The 20133-nt window shown below is 42.5% G+C and overlaps 1 protein-coding gene across 1 annotated transcript; it reads left to right on the forward strand.

Moving 5' to 3' along the window:
- Positions 1–6513: 6513 nt before the first annotated feature.
- IMPA2 (inositol monophosphatase 2) lies at positions 6514–20133 on the forward strand. The gene is made up of 8 exons (XM_053396566.1): positions 6514–7067; positions 9327–9460; positions 11813–11917; positions 12945–12990; positions 15629–15737; positions 17008–17116; positions 17845–17996; positions 19664–20133. Exons 1-8 carry the CDS (start codon positions 6960–6962, stop codon positions 19777–19779), a joined length of 879 nt encoding a protein of 292 aa, XP_053252541.1. The 5' UTR covers positions 6514–6959; the 3' UTR covers positions 19780–20133.

The following is a 20133-nucleotide window of genomic DNA, read 5'->3' on the forward strand; positions in this document are numbered from 1 at the left end:
TTTCGGGCAAAATGCATGAAAATGCAATCCATATGAAGGCATCCACACCCCTTCTCCACCCACCAGGCATTGGACAATTGGGAAACACATATGTGCAAATGTGATAGAAATGCAGAGTCTGTGTCTTACACTGGTAGTGTGCACACAGCCTCAGTTATACATTGCTGGTGTTTGTAGCTGTCATAATGGATGCCCAAATTAGCTGCATCTGCACTTTGTATGCTAACATAATCTTGCCACAATTAATCTTGCAAACATCCAGGATTCTCTGGGTTTTTTGTTTTACTCTCTTACTTATAAATAGGGCTGCCTAGGAAATTTCTTTGGAAACTTCAACTAGTTCAGAGCAGTGTGACCAGCTGAACTTAGACCATCATGCTGATCAGGTATTGCCAGCGCTGAAAGGCCTTCACTGCCTTGCTATTGGTTTTGAGACCTAATTCAAAGGACATTTTATTTATTTTTTTATAATAATAAAAAAAACTTGTAAAGTCCTATGTAGCCTCTCTGAGCACTAGCCTACTCTCTCTAGTTTATGTGACCATATTTCTGGATAGGAATATGTGAAGGAATAATCAGAATCACATACCATGGCAATACACTCTGGAGGATCAAGAGAACATGTGGCAGGGGAAGTAGAGATTTTTCCACCAGACAAACAGAAATGGTTGTGCTGATGGAATTATCTCCTTAGTGCTGCATTGAATTCCGCCCCGAATCTGCTTGGGTAGTATTCAACTAAGTTTTACACAGAGTAGAGCCATTGAAATTAATGGACCTAACTTAGTCATGTTCATTCATTTCAGTGGGTCTACTCTAACTATAACTTAGTTGAATACTACCCCGTATAAACGTAGGCATGTTGGCTCTGCAGTGTGATCAGGAACTCTACAAAATGCAGGGTCTCCAGATATACAGTGGTACCTCGGGTTACATATGCTTCAAGTTACATACGCTTCAGGTTACAGACTCCGCTAACCCAGAAATAGTACCTCGGGTTAAGAACTTTGCTTCAGGATGAGAACAGAAATCGTGCTCCGGCAGCGCGGCAACAGCTGGAGGCCCCATTAGCTAAAGTGGTGCTTCAGGTTAAGAACAGTTTCAGGTTAAGAACAGACCTCTGGAACGAATTAAGTACTTAACCCGAGGTACCACTGTATAGCAATTCCATGTCTATGCCAAACTTTCCAAGTAATAAAGGCACAATCCTACTCCCATCTCCACAAATTCATAATCATGGTTATGGTTGCATGAACATGGCTCCAAGTAACACCAATATGATATTAAACAAAGAAGCAGTTCTATTTTTTATAGGAAAAGAGGTGCTGGAACTCACCCTTGTTCTCTTAGAATGGCACCGGAACTGAGTACTAGTGAGTTCCAGCTGAAAAATAGCCCTGCAAATAAGTAGCTGGCATATGAATATGACTAATCCAACAGTCCTGTTAAGTGTGACTTACTCCCAGGTAAGTGTGTATATTATTGCAATCTTAGTAGTATTCATAGAATCATAAAACTGTAGAGTTGGAAGTAACCCCGTGTCATCCAACCCAACCCCCGGCAATACAGGAATCTTGCTCACAGCCATCCCTGGGTGGACTCTAATCACCAACAGATAAATAGGCAGATAAACTGACCCACTGCTGAAGGGACTCCTCACTGTAGATCTTTCTGTTAAAGGAACATAGGAAGCTGCCCTCTAGTAAGTCATATCATTGGTATATCTAGCTCACTATTGTTAACACTGACTGGCAACAGATACATAGGGTTTCAGTTTTTCTCAGCCCTATATGGAGACACTTGGCATTTCAGCTAGGACCTTTTGCATGCAAATTCGAATCTCCATGATGGGGTGAGCTCCTGCCCACCTAGCACGTCAAAGTGCAAGTAGATAAATAGGTACCGCTCCGGCGGATAGGTAAACGGCGTTTCCGTGCACTGCTCTGGTTCGCCAGAAGCGGCTTAGTCATGCTGGCCGCATGACCGGAAGCTGTCTGCAGACAAACGCCGGCTCCCTCAGCCAGTAAAGCGAGATGAGTGCCGCAACCCCAGAGTCATTTGCGACTGGACCTAAAGGTCAGGGGTACCTATACCTTTTAGACATGAAGGATTGTGCTGTTGGATTTTGGTCCTTCAGAGGCAGAGTAATTTTTTATTTCATTGCATTTCTCTAAATTAAATCAGGATATAGAAACATTGCACATTCATTCTACAGAAGATAGAAACTGCAGAGACCTGGATGAAGTGCAACTTTTACAGAGGCTACATGACTTTTAAAAACATAATGACACCTAGTGATCAAAAGGATTTCAGTCTCATCAGGCAGAGGCTATTTTTAGTTAACAACACCGAGAAGTCAAGTTATGAAAGTCTATGGTTATGAAATATCAACTTCCTGGGGTTATGAAAGGTATATTAGAGCACGGTTCAACAGCTAGGAACCACCTGTCATTCACAGTAAACTAAACTAAAGAGGTGGAGGGACTGGGATAAAAATACAGCTCTGTTATTATCACTGTTCCATTGAGCTATGGTTCTTTCGCCAGAATCCTTTTGAAATTCTTAATCCTTATTTACAGCAAGAATTGGAAACGTGGAAGTTACTGGACTCCCAGCTCCCATCATCCAGGACCACTGGCCATAATGGCTGGGGCTGATGGGAGTCCAGGGACATCTGGAGCAACACTGTTTCCCTCCCCTGGGACATTTTAATATACTTTCAATATAACTTTGCAGCATGTAATTTCAAGAACTAAGGCTTATATTTGCACAGGTATTCACTGTTGTTCAGTGAAACCAGGATGCTCTTAAATAATAAAACTGTCAAATATTGGTTATTTATTTATTTATATACCACCATCAATGTAGATGGCTGTGTACATAATTAAAATAAGAAATTCTAACCCAAAGAGTGTACAGTCCAGTTCAGTGCTAAGTGTTTGTATAGCTGTCCACAGTATCTTTATAAGGGAAGATGTTGGGGAGAAAAAAACGGGAGCAACTGGCTATACCCCTCTGAACTGATTGGCCATGCCCCCATGACTTCCTCACAGCCCTTACCAGTCTAGTAGACATGGTGGCAAGTAGCAGGTTTGGTGTGCACACACACACACAATTAAAACATAATGCAAATGAGATGCATATTTTTTCAAAAAAGAAAAGCAAAATAAAGATAGGATTGTTAACAGTCTCAGCTTTATTGCCACATACAGGCTCCCTGTTCTGTCTGCTCTGTTGTGTAAGTCAGGAGGTAAAGCTAAAGGTAAAGGACCCCTGACTGTTAAGTCCAGTCACGAACGACTCTGGGGTTGCGGCGCTCATCTTGCTTTACTGGCCAAGGGAGCCGACGTTTGTCCACAGACAGTTTTTCCGGGTCATGTGGCCAGCATGACTAAGCCACTTATGGCAAACCAGAGCAGCGCACGGAAACGCCAGTCAGGAGGTAGAAAGCCCAATTGAATTCAATAGCACTTACTTCTGAGCAGCCATGTTTAGGACTGCACTGTAAATCCCCCCCCCCTTTTTGTATGTTGGTACTTTGAAAATAAAACTGCCAATAGTAGTTTTAAAGAGTCCCCAAACTGTCTGTGATTCATCATATCATCATGAATCAATATTTGCATTATTATTCAGAAACTGATCCTGCCACTTCTGCACTATGAATAAAGTGGAAGCAGTTTTCTACAAACCAGCCTTCATGTTCCAGTGAGTAAGGTTTCATTATGCATAATTCCGGCTCCACACAGAATGTCTCCAAAGCATGCCCTAGCAAGAAAAATCAGGGTGGAAAAATATGTTAGCTGCAGTTGGAACGTAAAAGCTGAATACCAAATGAATATGTGTGAAGTCTGCTGGAAAATAATGCTCATATCACGGATAACCAAACTACAACAGATATTTTTAAAAGCCAGAAGAGTGTTGAATTAAATTTGTATATTTCACATTTGCATAATTTTTTATAAAGTGTGTTTGGAATGATAGTTTGTGTTCCAATGTTTAATTAAACTTTCACTAGATATTGCATACAGACAGAAAGAGTGACACACACACGCACGCGCACACACACACACGGTTGCATTGCAATACTATCCAGGATGATTTTCATAAAATCCATAATATTTAAAATAATATTACTTAAATTCCTCCTCTACTGTTACATTCTTTCAAAAGACTACTACTGTGATCATACTATGTGCCACTGTACTTGAAAACTGATTATAAAGGCTTCACAGGGTACAGTTTGTGGAGGCTCCTGAATCTTGGAATACCATTACACTAGTGTTTTAGGATCTACATTCTGGTTTCCATTCACACCTGTGTTCTACATTTTCTGTCCCAAATATGTCTGTTCGTGCCTTTCATGTAGTAGGTATGAACAAGTTACAATATACTTTGGTTAGTAGAACCCTGTAACTCAGGGATCACCACTTTTTGGGCCAGTGAGCACATTTCAAATTTTAAGAGTGCTGTGGGCACCGATTAAAAAATGAGTGCTATGTGGGGTACAGCATAACATTAAGAGAGAGCACAGTCATGGTGAAAATTTTCTCATAATTGTATTTCCACAATAGAAAATCCTAGCCTGATAACTATCTGGCTGTCATACAGCTGTTACTGGCACAAGAACCCTTCCCCCCTAAAGCAAAGCCTAATCTGCCATCCTAACAGAATACAAAGAGACTTACTTCTGAGTAGACATGTATGCCACTGTACTACTCATTAACTGTACAGTGAATTCTTAATGAGTGTCTGACCTTTAGTTCCTGCACAGGAAACATGCCAAAGCCTATTTGCAGAATTTTTCAGGAGGGGATTATCTGATATTGGACGAACCCACCACAGGGAGGAAAATATAATATCAGGGCTTAGTCCGGTCAGACTGTCCCCTCCCCACCCATAAGGCCAATCGTCATAATTATTGGGAATCTCAGGCAGGTGAGACACCCATTTACTAGAAGTTGCTCGCAGTACCAGTCACCACACGGACGGCTTGTAGTACATAAAAGTACAAAGTATCTCTGTTGCTCTAAATAAGTTCAGCAATTCAAGATGTTACACTTGACAAGTAACACTGACTGGCTAATTGATTAATGGACACTACTGAGTTGACATGCATCTATCACAGTTACAGTAGGGGCACTGGGCCATTACCATAGCAGCTGGCTTGGCTGGCCATGCGATTAGCTCATCCATGGAGTGATTTACACTTTTGAAGGAAATGAAGCCCTTCTCATGTCCAATTACTCCAACAGTAATCTACCCCGTGAGAAGGAAGTGGCCAAGGCAAGTTAAGACAACACTAAGACCTTCTCCATTCAGACTTCCCTCTCCCCATCTAGGGCTAACTTTACATTTTATATCATATGTTTTAGTATTTTAAAATTATAAACTGCTTGGAGGGACTTGACAGAAAGGTGATATATAAATGCAACAAATAGGTATTCTGAAGTCAAACTGTGAGCATATTTTAAGCATTATGCAATGTGTGTGTAGTATTTTACTGTCCACAGATGAGATTATATTGCTTAAAAGTTTTTTAAAGCTGTATAGTGATGCAATCAATACAAGTGTGTGTATTATTTTCTAAGTTTATATACTAAAACTGTAAACTCCCACAAAACTTTCACAGCCTGGAAATATAAGGTGCAGGTTACGATGCAACATTCTCATAATTTAGGAACAAATGTAATGTTAGGCTAGGAACTGACCACATCATTGGTTCATATTTTCGGGTTCTGATCTATTTATGTAACATATCCAATTTCTGCAGCCAAATGTGCCATAACAGGCACATGAAGAACCTGATCCTTTGTGCATTTATGTACATCTGTTTTAAAGCTACAAAATGTACAGCCTTGAGAAAGTGAGTAGGAGGCATGGGAATGGGGTGGAGATGAAAGCAGAGGTATTAAAGGTTCTGCAGAACAGGAGGAAATTGTGGCTTCCCAACTGGGTGTAGGGCCACCCATAAGGCAAGGATGTAGATCTTAACTCACTGCTTGCTCCTAGGTTTTCACTCACTCCTCCTTCCCTGGAGACGAGGGAGACCATTTTGTGGTTCACCTCAGAACGGCGAAATTGTGTCTTGGTCCAGCCCTGACTGGGCGGAAGGTGAAAAGTATGTTAACAGATGCAATGCGTGGGAAGAGGAAGATGTAGGAGCTTTCCGTGGGGGTGGTTTGTGTGCAGGAGAGGGGAGGCATGGGTATTTCTGCAGAAATGCGGTTGGCAAGCTCCATAATTACATGTGGTGGGAAAAGGCATTTCTCCGGTGTTAAAGTGAGGGGAAACAGCGCCGGGGGTTGGCAAGCTGAACGACCCTGTATAGCAACAATGACAAAGTGCTCTGGAGTCAGAAGCAACTTCAGCGAGGAAGAGGTGAGGATGGGACCAGATCTTAAACTGAGGCGGGCGGCTGCCTGAAAGAAGCGAGGAACTTCCTGTGAGCCACATCCTATTTCTCTCACGCAAAAACACACACACACCCGAGCCCATGATTCGTCCTCTGCTCAAGGGCCCAGCCTTTGCGGCTGCTGCCACAAGCAGTCTGAACGGCGTCCTAAAATTAGCAGCCAGCGAGCGGGCTTTGCGTGGCGAGGAGGCTGCCGCTCCTGGATGGGTGCAAAGCGCCGTCACTCTCGCCCAAGGAGGCGGCGCCTCTGCCGTCAGCGCCTCTCTCGCCTCCCCGAGCTAGGAAAGAGGACGCGGGAGCCAGACAGACAAGGAAAGTCGGAGCGGGGACGCAGCGGGGCAGCAGAAGTCCAGCAGCGAGCGGGAGGAGAAGCAGCAGCAGCCCCGGCCAAGCGGCGGGGAAGTTGCACGAGCGACGCCTGAGCGAGCGCTGCGCCCGGGCCCCCTGCTCGCTCTCCCCGCGCGCTGGGGACCGAGGAGGGGAGGCCGCCTCACTTGGGCCCCGAGAAGGCGGAGGCGTCCTGGAAGGGAGGGGGGCAGTGGCTGCGATGAAGGCCAGCGGGGAGCAGAAACGGGGCGAGGCGGCCGCCAGCCCGGGCGACCCCTGGAAGGAGTGCATGGAGGTGGCGGTGCAGCTGGCGCTCCGGGCCGGACAGGTGAGCAGGCGCCACGTGGGGGGCTCTGGGGAAGCAGGGCTGCAAGGGGGAGCGGGGCAGCGGCGTTTCATTCCGCTGCTGCCCCTCCCCCGACCCTGCGGGGTCTGTAAGCAAGAAGAAGCTCCAAACACGGGTTGACATGCCTTTCTGTCTCCTTTTGAGATTCGTGTGGGACTTGAGAAATCGCTGCATCTCTTCCCCCCCCCCCCTCTCTCTCTCTCTCTCACACACACACACACACACAATGTTACCTGCTGGGCAGTGAAGGGCCAGGTCTCCTGGTTGTGGACAGAGCTTCTGAGTACCGCACGCAGGACTTGTCAATTCTGGCTGGCTGGTCGAGTTTGTGCATGTTTGGCGGAGACGCGAGGTGCATTTAGTTTAATAGCTCCCTCTTACTCCCGAGCAAGTGCATAAGATTACACGTAGAGAAAAGAATGGGAAGATGCTGGTGAAAGAGAGAGAACTGGTGGACAGAAGTACTTTTTCCAGAAATGAAGTCAGATGTGGGCTAACTGTGGATTAACAGTTTAGGAGGTAAATGGGGTTCAGCTGGGCCAGGTCAAACAAAAGGACAAAGGAAAGCTACCTTGCATTTCTGGACATTACAGAAATGGCTCTTCTTAACTACCTGGCCTAAAAGTAGCCCATGGTAAAATATCAAAGAAAACATTGTTGGAACACTTAGTTTTTAAAAAAACCCAACACATTAATTTGAGGTTGTTGAGTGGGTTTGAATGGGAGTAATCTGTATTGCATCATTGCTGTATCTGCATTAATGTGTTCAGTGTCAAGAATGTATCTTGTTAATATTCAACAAGAGTTTGGGTAAGAGTCTGTAGTCCTGATTTCACTAGGAATGCCTTGCTTTTCCATTGCCAACTTCAGATACCATTTAAGGAGCCACATTGTTAAGATGTGACCCCTTTTTTAAAGGGCAATGTATAGGTTGAAAAAAAATTGAGTTAAAGGAAATACTGTATCAGTTTCTAGCCAATAGCATTCCATTAACTGGTAGTTGAAAAGGTGTTTTGACATACAGGTAAGGGGAACTATGCATTATAAGAAATCCTAGTAAAATGACCCAGTAAGAACTACTGTACATCGATATGCAAAAATAGAGCAGTATTTGAAGGTAAGAATGATCCCATATATAATAATAAACAGGTTCTCTTTCCAGGCCAGGTTGATTGTAATTTCTTTTCAATGTCACGAGTTCAGTCCTGAAATGTGAGGACTGTTCTCACAAGGACAGGACCCAACTTGCCTCAGTCAGCAATCTGGCCACTCAATTCTGTACCAGCTGCAGTTTCCGAACAGTTACCAGGAGGAGTCATGGGGAAGGGCCATAGCTCTGTGGAAGAGCAGAAGATTCCATGTTTAGTCTCTGACATCCCCAGCTTGGGCTGAAAGGGACTCCTATTTAAAATGGTGGAGAACCACTGTCAGTATACACATTACTGAGCTAGATGGCCCCATGGCCTGTGTCAGTATAACACAGCTTCTTCTGAGTTGTCAAATTAAAGCAGAAGTAATAGGTAAATTGGGTAAGCATGCCCTGCTACCACAGGGTCGGATTCTGAAACCATTTTGAAGGAAAGGGACTTGATCCAAAAGCAATTCCTTTTTATTTCAGTTGAAACAACAATGTGTAAAAATACTATCTTGTTGAAACCTCCCCTTCGTTCGTAAAATTTGGATGGCTATCAAGCTACTAAAGCAGAATTTGGTCAAATGCTTTGGTAGTCGTCAAGGGGAAGATATGCCCATTGTTCTCTGGAAACAAGTGTGTGTGTTTAAGACCATATACAGATAGCCCTCCCTCTCACCCATCTTCTGCCTCTGAGTGATGAAACATCTTACCTGCTCTCTTCAGGATAATTTCACCATGGAAATCACTGTGAAACAATATGTAAAAATACATTTGTGCTTATAATAATTTAGAGACAAACCTGTGGCTTCCAACACAGCAAAGTTCTAAATGTTGAAAATGTAACCGAATGGCTTTTTACATCCTGATTGTGTACATCAGCACAGACCAGTGTCTCTGAAATATTGGTGACATGTCACAGCAGTACCAGTTTGATTTTTTTTATGGTTGGGGGAATAATTTTTGTTTGATTTTACAAAACCCGTTTGATGTTTTTAAGCAATTCTATATGGGCATAACTGTGAACTTTTTTTGTCTATTGTCATTTGAGTCAGTTGAGAGTTCTGTGGAGGGAAATGGTAAAGTAATTTCTGATTTAATTTTTCTAGATTATTAGCAAAGCTCTCACTGAGGAAAAACAGGTGTCTACCAAAACTTCTGCAGCAGATCTTGTGACAGAAACAGATCACTTTGTGGAAAACTTAATTGTTTCTGCTCTGAAAGAAAAATTTCCCTCTCACAGGTAGGTCCAGCTATGGTATTATCCTAGGCAAGTTACGTATGTTTTGAACTGGGATTGAAAATGTCATTCTGTGAATAAGAAAGCTTGGAGAATAGCAATACTAATAAGCTGCTTCACACATTGTATGAATGCAGTGACTGAATGATACAAACATGCACCTCACGTACACTAGTAAGAGAACAGGGATTGGCTACAGTTCTGTCAAGCGTACTGTTGGTGATGAACTTAAATGTGCCACCAATTGTCTGACGATGTCATAAATGGATGGGGAACTGGCAACCTGTAGGCTAGATGCAGCCCATTGAGCTTTTGCATGCTTCCTGCAGCCTCCTCTCATCTGTTTCAGCCCCATGAAGCAATTAGCTGGGACCATTTTTCTTAACCCTAATTGCTGCATGGGAGTGATTTTTGTGGTGGTGAGAGCTAGCCATGGTGAGTTAACCTTCCCCATATGTTGCTACTCTTCTAAAGATTGTGAGGAGCCAGAATGGCAATTAGGCTTAACAGATCCCATTAATGCAAATGGGGGCCTTTGTTCTAAACCTAATTGCCAGATTGCTAGCAGTGGGGGAGAGAAGGGAAGATTTGTAAATAACTTATGAAAGGGGGATGGATGAGCATGGGGACATGTGGTTTTCGCCTTGTCTACCACTGACATGCAGCCCTCAACCTAGCTGGATCCCTAGTTATGCAATAAAATGTATAGCCCATCCCAGTGCTTTGAGACATGTTAGACTGAGAGATAGTCATTCAATGAGTTTTGTGGTAATTGGGGATTTGAACCGAGATGCTTCAAGTGATCTACCAGCCCCAGAAGAAACCAAGAGCTTCTTTTCCCTCTGGCACAGCACCACAGCTAGGAGGTTATAGTGCTCAGGAAACAGGAAGGAGCACTTGGGGCATTTGGAAAGTAAGTGAGTAGAGATCTGGGTGGGGAGAGACGAACCTTTTCTCAAAGCAATGAGTGGGGAAAGACAGAACTGGGAACACTTTACTTCACCATCACGATGCTGGGATAGGAGGGGAGGGCTTTTCCGCTCAGCACAGTCTTGTGATGGAGAGGTACCTGCCCCCTGCTCCTCTGCTGATTGGCAGAGAAAGGGTGACTGATTGTCCTCAGGAGAACAAAAGGTTGACCACCTTCCTGTAACCATTCTACTCCTCCAGTTAAACATCAGGTGAGAGTTGTTGAATATAACTGGTTGGCCATGGACGGAAGACAACATGTTAAAAGGGTGTGTTCTTTTTTAATTCTCCTGCCTCCAATGTCTTCTCAAATCCAGATTAGATTTCCCGTAATGAAATGAATATAGTAGTTTTAGCATAATCTTAGTGGACATCTGTTCACATGAAAAAAAGCCCAACAGCAGCAACAAAAACAGTAACCTTCCCTTTATATAGGCTGGAATTGAAGGTTGTTTTCACAAGTATAGCACTAAGCTTCAATAGACAGTTGCCATCTAGTTTTAATTGGGAAATAATAGCTATGAAATGGTGGGAAAACTGTAACTCTTCCAGGTGTGGGTAATCTTGTAAAGCTTGATGTCCTTTGCGCAAGCTGAAACTAATTGCTGCAATGTACACAAAGTGCAGCAAAAGGTCAAGGGTTGCATGTGCATGTATAGCACAAGACATGTTCAAAAATACATGTGGTGTTCTGTGTAAAAATGGTCCTGTTCTTGGAAACAAATCATAGTAAGCGTTAATTGCGGTTTAGGCTTCTGATCTCCTTGTGTCCTGGAAAGGGAGGCCAAAGCTTGGTGCATCTCATTCTCTTCATGCTAAATCATGGTTTAGTGTGATGTTCAAATATGGCAATCGCATGTCTAGGGAACCCACACTGCGATTTAAAGCCAAATAAGACATGATAGTGATGAACAGGCGTTTTCTATTCATGTGCCTGCACGGTTCATATATTGGACAAAGGTTGAATCTTACTCAATAGTTTTTATTTCAATAGTAAGAAAACTACTCATTGCAGATTGACTTGTATATCTTCTATATGTGCTTCTGACTGTCATCCAAAATGACACCTCTTACCTGTTGTGATGTACAAACTGTTGCTACGTTGTATTCACACACAGCTTTTCATGAGTGAAGATGCATGGGTTTCCCTTTGTGTAAGAACCTGAAACCTCCGTAGAGGCCCTGAAAGTAACTTGAACACCTTCTATATGTGCTCTTGGATAATATGCAAAGACTCACATAGATCCACTTAGCATAACTTTTAGTACTTTATCTGATGCTTGTTTAAGGCCAAATGTAGCAGAAAACAGCTACGTTTGGGAATGCCAGTGCCTAAGTGCCTTCCAATAAGTAATAATTCAGTTTTAATTTTCTCGTCCATTATAGGTTTATTGCTGAAGAAGCTACCGCTGCTGGTTCAAAGTGCATTCTCTGTGACAGCCCTACCTGGATTATTGATCCTGTTGATGGCACCTGTAATTTTGTACATAGGTAAATACATAAACAGTGCTGCAAAAAAGCTACGTCTGCCTTTTCTCAAGCTCTCTGCCATGCTTTATTTTTCTGTGTCCAACCTATTTGAGTAAGGCTTGTTTGCATATAAGGTTACTTTCTTGAGTCAACTTCTGCCCCAGTGCTTTGGGAGGAAGACTCTGATGCACAAACTCATATGCACAAACTCATATGCACAAACTCGATTGTAGTTTATGACTTTGGGCTTCCCAAGTGTTATTGTGTGGGGAGTGCACACACTCAATTCCTTTGTTACATAGTTTGGCTACTATCAAGATAGGTTCTTGCCTTTGTAGTGCCTTGTGGAAGTCTATTACAGGTGGACCGAACTGAATAGTACCAAGTGCAGGGACAAGTACCAAAAGGGTGTAGTTACTAAGTAGCACAATAATTTGGAGCTACCATTGCTGTACCACAAACAATCAACAACTGTAGTGGTTGGCACCTTCATTCAGCATACCAGTTACCTATAAAAACCTTATTCTAAAAGAGTCCCTTATCATCAGAAGCTCTGGCTGAAATCCAGAGAACTATTGGACTAGTACAATGTACCTAAGGACAATAGCTTTTAACAGTATACTTTCCTTCTCCCTGCCATTAGCATGGCAAACTGGTTTTGAAACTCAGTGGAGAGTTCAAAAGAGGGAGGGACGGTTGTAGTTGAATCAGTCGTCAAGTTCTGATCAATTGCACAGCATCCTAAGATTTGAAGAAGAGAAAGGGATTTTCTGAGAATCAAAGTCAAGTCAGCTATTTCTGCTTCAGCTACAGGGGAAAGGTCACTGCTAAACTGATCCACCAGATCAGGATGCCCCTAATTCTTTAACCATTGGGTTTGTTTTTAAAAGGTAAGAAGTAAAAATGTGCAATTCCTTTAGATACAAAGAAATTAAGACTCAGATTTCTTAGCTGAGAACCAACACAATTGCATTTCTGACAGGTAAAGTTGTTGAAATTAACTGTTTAGAGAATGTACTAACAGACGCAACTGGTTTTATTTACACAGGTTTCCGACTGTGGCCGTCAGCATTGGATTTGCTGTTAATCAAGAGGTATAGGATAAAGCCTTATCTGCTGCTATCGTGATTAAGTGAAAGATTAATATCTAACAAACTTAGTGAGAATCTTGTGAGCTTCATAACAAATAACAAAGTTCACAGAAAGCCATTTAGGTTACTGTATTTATCTTGAAGTGTTAATCTGTTATAACCTTGGTTTGAATACACCAATCTGCATAATCCCGAAACCAATTCTTCGGTGTTGTGAGTAGTCTTATTATGACCTACCATAAATGAATGGATTCTGGAATCATTCTTTGGGTAAAAGAGTATGTAGAAGATCCTTTATGGCTGGCAGAATGTAAAGGTAGCTAATTCCAGTTTCAGGGACCTGTTTTTATAAGTAGTCTTGCATGTTTTAATTCTATCAATGTTTATTTGTTTTTTAATGATGGCTTTTTCTATGTTTTTCTTATTTTTAATTTGTAAGCCACCTTGAGTCCCTGTCAGAGAAAAATGTGGAGTATGTATGTATGTACAGTGGTACCTCGCAAGACGAAATTAATTCGTTCCGCGAGTTTTTTCTTCTTGCGAGTTTTTTGTCTTGTGAAGCACGGTTTCCCTTAGGAATGCATTGAAAATCAATCAATGCGTTCCTATGGAAACCGCCTTCAGACCAGGTCCGGGGACAGTCTGTCCCCCGACCTCTTCTGAAGGCTGGGGGGGGGGACAAGGGCTTTTCTTCCCACCGCCAGCCTTCAGAAGGCTGTTCTGAAGGCTGGCGGTGGGAAGAAAAGCCCTTCTCCCCACCTCCTGCCCCGCAAGCTCTCGGGACAGGAGGGCTTTGCTGCCGACCGCCAGCATTTTAAAAGCCCCTGGGACAGCGGCGATTTTAAAATGCTGGCGGGCGGCAGCGAAGCCTCCGCTGTCCCGGGGCGATTTTAAAATGCTGGCGGGTGGCAGTGAAGCCTCTGCTGTCCCGGGGGCTTTTAAAATGCTGGGGGTCGGCAGCGAAGGCTTCGCTGCCGCCCGCCAGCATTTTAAGATCGCCTGGGACAGAGGAGAAGTCTCCGCTGTCCCAGGAAGGCAGGTGGGGGGGAGCAAAGACTTTTGCCCCCTGCTGGCCTTCAGAAGAGGTCCAGGACCTCTTCTGAAGGTCGGCGGAGGGCGAAAGTCTTTGCTCCCCCCCGCCTGCCTTCAAAAGCCGTCGGGATAGCGGAGAAACGCGCTGCGTTTCTCCGCTATCCCGGGAAGGCAGGCGGTCGGGAGCAAAGACTTTTGCCCCCCGCCGGCCTTCAGAAGAGGTCCAGGACCTCTTCTGAAGGCCGGCGGTGGGCGAAAGTCTTTGCTCCCGACCGACTGCATTTAAAAGAGGTCCCCGGACCTCTTCGCAAGAAGAAAGCCCATAGGGAAATTCGTCTGGCGAAGCACCTCAAAAAACGGAAAACTCTTTCTTCTTGCGAGTTTTCCGTCTTGCGAGGCATTTGTCTTGCGAGGTACCACTGTATGTATGTATGTATGTATGTATGTATGTATGTATGTATGTCTCTTTTATTAAATAAGGTCCATTAAAATCAACAAGACTTTTTTCCAAGTAAATGCATTTAGGAGTGTCAAACTTAAGGGAAAGGTCAGATCAAGCCATGCTATTTGTTTCCTGAGTGACTGCGCAAGCAGCTTCCAGCTCATCAATCAAGTGGCAGACTTACCAGTTGTTGTTTTTTTTCTATTGCCATCTACCTACCTGTGCCACAACATAATTTTTCATTCTTGTCTTGACTGTTAGAAAACCTGTATTGGCAGCCTTTATAAGTCTGCCCTTGATACTATTCCTTCAAGGGCAGAGTAGCTGACTTTGCATTACACAGATGCAATGGTAATGCAATGCAGTCTTTCTTCATGCAGAACCCACTAGAACAGAAAAGGACTACGCTGTAGGGGAAACAACAAATGTTGTCTGTTGGCTGGGACACACCCTTGTTGCTAGATGGCAGGTGGAAAGGACAAAGCTGTTCCATAGAATAATATTTGGCAAAGACATGTTGGGTAGGGATAATAGTCTTGCATTTAGTTCTTATCACTACTCCTATACTGTATATTCAACACCAGATATTAGTAACTCTTAGGATACAACTTCACATGCCTGTGTCAGACTTACTTATTCAAAGCAACTGTAAAATAAGGTATAGGGGTGATGTCAAGTAGTAAAGCAGAGATGGGATACTAAACCTTTTATCTATGGATTTTGTACCATAGGTTACTTGAAGCCTCTGTCCTGCTACTCCAGGCAGCACCACTCAACAGACTTAGCAAACAAGAGTTTTTGTGCCAGCACTATATCTGGATAGTAACTGGTGCTTAACTTGAAAACTAAGCAGTTGTGTGATATGTTTGATGTGTTGAGCTCTTGCTCATTGTTGTCATCACTGTGCAGAAAAGATTTCCAGGGGCTTTCTGAACATGTAAGAATTAGCCCTAAAATGTCTGTGGAGATGGATTAACTAATTTCTTAATGAAATTTTATGTACCTTGTGAAGTTGAAAGTCTGGCATGCTCAAAACCATTTCTTCTTTATTATCAGTAGCATAAACTGCCATTTATATGCATTTTATATAGTGATAATCTGTTTATATTGCAATATATATAATACAAATTGCATTCACGATCTTTTTCCTTTCCCAAAATGCTAAAGCTTGAATTTGGTGTAATTTATCACTGCACGGAAGAACGATTATACACTGGTAGAAGAGGTCAAGGGGCATTTTGTAACGACAAAAGGCTTCAGGTATCAAAAGTGACAGGTTGGTTTAAGCTCTCTAAAAGAAATATTTTGAATACTGTATTATTAGATAGTCGTTACCATATGTAGGTAGACTTACAGAGCAATCTTCTGCATATTTACTCAGAAGTAAGATCCACTCTGTTTAGTGGAGCTTACTTCCAGGTAAGTGCACATAAGATTGCACCCTCGATGTATCTTCTGCATAACTGAATATATTTTACATTTATTTAAGTAGTCCTTCTTTTCTATACCATACTTTAATTATTGAGCTTAATAGCTTAAAAGAGGCTTTTATAAATCACTGTAAATTTGGCTGCAACAGAACTGGTGACCCTTGCTTAATCTTATGATTAGGGAGCTCTTCAGTGACAGCTGAGTGGACATAGTTCATATCTTACAAATGGTGCTGGCATGTAAAACTACCTGAAAAAATGTATTCTAAACATTACAGCCACTTCAGGGAAAGTATTTTAAGTGTACCCCATTTCATGTTGGGGCTGCAATAATGAAACAGCCTACTTAGGTTGGATTAGCACTGTCAGCCTGCAGAGTTGGTGGAATTCTAGATTATTTATTACCTATTTCTTATTGAAAAATATGTTGACTTCTAACAGTAGAAGTAGAGAGACTTTTTATTGTGATTAAGGAAGACTAGCAGACTTCTCAATGGAAAATTTAAAAAAATTAACATAGGATGTGAAGTATGTATGTATACGCTAAAGAAAAGTTGTCCAAAAGCTTGAAATTTCAGTTAATTGGTCCAGGTATACTAGGATTTGGGATAGGCTTCTAATGTGTGCAGCTCTGAAATAGCAGCATGAGGCTATGCAATCACTTTAGAGGCTTTTTCAAAATAATATGTTAGTTCACGGTGGTAGTATTAATTCTGGATTTTGCATGTATGAATTTTGAAAATATGATAGGAATGATATATTCTACTGCAAGATCTAAAATGTACTTTGTGATAGGCTTAGAGTTGATGGGATGTAGAATTATTTTGACTGAACATTATTGCAGAATCTGCTGTGATTCTAAGAGGGTAAGACTTTGCTTCCAAATAAACATATTTAACTAAAAGTAATAAGCAGATTTGTTTTCCATAATTTCAAGACACAGAATTTTGTTGAAAGCTTTTGGAAATAAGCAAGGCTCGTAAAAAAGAACAGTAATATATGAACATGTGAAGCGATCTTATTGTAAAATATCCAAAGATCCTTCACAGTAGAATTTGGACAGTGCCTACTTTGAAAAGCTGTTGCAATAATACAAAATAACCTTTTGTCTTGCAGATATCTCAAAGGCCTTGATTTTAACAGAGATTGGCCCAAAACGAGATCCTGACACTTTGAAACTATTTCTCAGCAACATGGAGCGATTGCTTAAGGCCCAAGCTCATGGGTAAGATCTTCTTTAAAAAGTAAATAAATCACAAACCTTTGTAAAGAAAAGAACCAGCACCCTCATTAACATTTCAGTTACTGAGGCCATCCATTTAAATTTAGTGAACCTAAACTTTTGCAGGCATTTTGGTGCACTTACAGAACTCCCTCTGAACCAACTTCCCCATTCACTGCCAGTGGCGGAGCTTCATGCTCCAGCACCAGGGGGGCGAGGCTGGTGCGCGTCCTGGGGGTGGAGTATGTGTCGCCTGCGGGGGTGGGGCACCCAGCGGGGGGGGCAGCCGCGATGGCACCCTGCCGGTGCGCTCCCCCCCCTCTTCTTCCTCCGCCAGTGTTCACTGCACCATCAAGATAGCTTTTCAGTGTTAGAAGTCAGTTAGCACCCCCTCCTCTTTCTTCTTGCTTGGGAGTTATGAAGATGGGGCAGCCTTGTATTGCATTGTCAAGTGAATAGGACAAGCAGACATTGCTTGCTGGATATGATAACATTGTAAAGAACGGGGAAGATGTTGAGACAAACACCTGGAAATGTATGACTGGCTTTTTTTAAGATAATATTTTAACTTGTTGTGAATATGCCAGTTTGTCTGTGCAACAAATCGTTGGTTAAAATTGATGACTTGTTTTTCTAACCATGACTCATGAGCACATCCTCATGGGTTGGCTTTATCAATGGCTTTTGTTCTTTTCACAAGTCTTTTTGCTCCCACCTGTGATTTATTGTAGGGTTCGTGTCATTGGAAGTTCCACGTTGGCGCTCTGTCTTCTAGCATCTGGTGCTGCAGATGCATATTACCAGTTTGGCTTGCACTGTTGGGACTTGGCGGCAGCTACAGTTATTATCAGAGAGGCAGGTGGTGTTGTGATGGATACTTCAGGTAAGCAAAAAAAATATTTTTATAACACATGTTTATAATGCACATTTATTTATAAAAATATTCATATCACCACATCGTAAAAAAGCTGTTTACAACTATCTGTCTGTCTATCTATCTATCTATCTATCTATCTATCTATCTATCTATCTAAACATAACATTTACATACAGGTACCATCAACTAATTACCGTATTTTTCCATGTATAAGACAATATTTTCCTCCCAAAAAAATTAAGTTTAAAATTGGGGGTTGTCTTATACATGGAATGTTGCAATTAAAAATATAATTAAATACATGCCACCATCCATATTATCCCCCCCCCACCTCACCTCACTAATGGTCTCACGACAAACCCTGGTCTGGTACTCCTCCCCCAGCAGCTCCCACTCCGGACATTGTCCTTTCCACCCTGTTCCCTCAGCCGCCCCCTGGCTACCCAGACCCCCCATTCCCCAAGCGCACTCACTCAGGCAGCTCTGGAAGTCGCAGCTCCTTGATCAGCATTCGCATCTGCCGGCACTTGTGGAGTAAATACGGTACATACCGTAAATAATACTGAGACAAAAGTGCAGCACACAGGCGGGAGAGCTGGAGCCGCAGCTACAATGGAGTTACACTGAGCTGACAGGAGCAGCTGCCATTACACAGCTTGCCTCACTGTTTGATGTTTCAATATATGGTACTAAATATACCGGTGTTTTGAATATTTAATAAAATATCAAAGTTGTTCGGTTTGGTGTTTAAAATATTTCTTTCTTAATTTTGGGCTCAAAAAATAGGGGTCGTCTTATACATGGGGGCGTCTTATACACGGAAAAATACGGTAATATGGAAAGATTGCCTGCATAAGTCTGGTGACATAGAAAAGTTTTTCAGGAGGTGTTAAAAGGCTGAAACTGAAGGTGCCTGCTCAGTGTCTATTGGCAGAGCATTCCACCCTTATTGGGCAGAAAACGTCTCAGTTTTGTTGTTGTTGTCAGATGAATCCCACCAACTTGACAACCAGCTATGCTATTGCAGATGCTTTCAGTGATCAAGTTCAAATATAAGAGTTTAGGCATTCCTTAAGGTATCCTGGACCTACGATGTTCATTTACAATGAATGCAAGGACCTTGAACCTGGCTCAGTTACAGATGGGCAGCTAGTGCATATGTTTTAACAATGATGACATATGCTATCAGCCATGTGTCCCAGTCAGCAGTGTAGCTGCTGCATTCTACACCAGCTGGAGATTTCCAGCAGACCCAAGGGCTGTGCCACATAGAGCACATAGAGCCTTGAGGTTACCAGCACATGGACTTCTGCGGTCAGGCTATCCCAGACCAAACAGCTAGTAAAACTCAGAGGATGCTTGGGCATCTAGTGACAAAAATGAATCCAGGAGTACCCACAAGCTGGGCACATGTTCCTTCAGAGGAAGTGCAACCCTATCTAGAACAGGCAACTTACCTATCTCCCAAAGGTTGCCCCATCCTATGATAGAGGGAAGGTGGGTGCATTCCAGCTAAGCGTTGCTCCTTAATGTCTTCCTGTGAAATGGAGGTCTTGCATCTGATGAATTGTACTATATGGGAAGTGGTTTGAGTCACAGAGGGGACAGAGTCTCGCATTACTTTTGAACCTCAAGTGCTTTGTTTGACTGATCAAATCCCTCTCCTTTCGTAGGTGGACCTCTAGATCTAATGTCATGCCGAGTGGTCGCAGCAGGTACCCAGGAAATGGCTGCATTCATAGCTCAGGAAATTCAGACAATTCACTATAGGCGAGATGATGAGAATTGACTGGACTTACATATTCCTGAAAACAAGGAAACTTGTCCTTTTGGAACTACATTGCTTCCTTCAGGATGGCTTGCTTATAGGATAAATGGTTTAATTGTATGTTTCTTAATACAGTCTATATAGCAAAGGTATTATGAAAAAAATTGCTTGCATAATAGGAAGGTGAAGGGAAATTTTTAATTTTTGTAAGCTTCTTGGCCCCCTTTTAATGAGAATTTATTTCGGCTATGCTTTTTTAAAAAAAAAAATCACAGGTGTCCCAGATTGAGTTGGCTTCTTGCCTCTTTTAGGCTGAAGCAGAGGGGAAGCGGGGTTTGTACCACATTCAAATATAAATAAAACTTTATTTTTGCA

The sequence above is a fragment of the Podarcis raffonei genome, chromosome 7 (assembly GCF_027172205.1).
Source record: "Podarcis raffonei isolate rPodRaf1 chromosome 7, rPodRaf1.pri, whole genome shotgun sequence".
Taxonomy (NCBI): domain Eukaryota; kingdom Metazoa; phylum Chordata; class Lepidosauria; order Squamata; family Lacertidae; genus Podarcis; species Podarcis raffonei.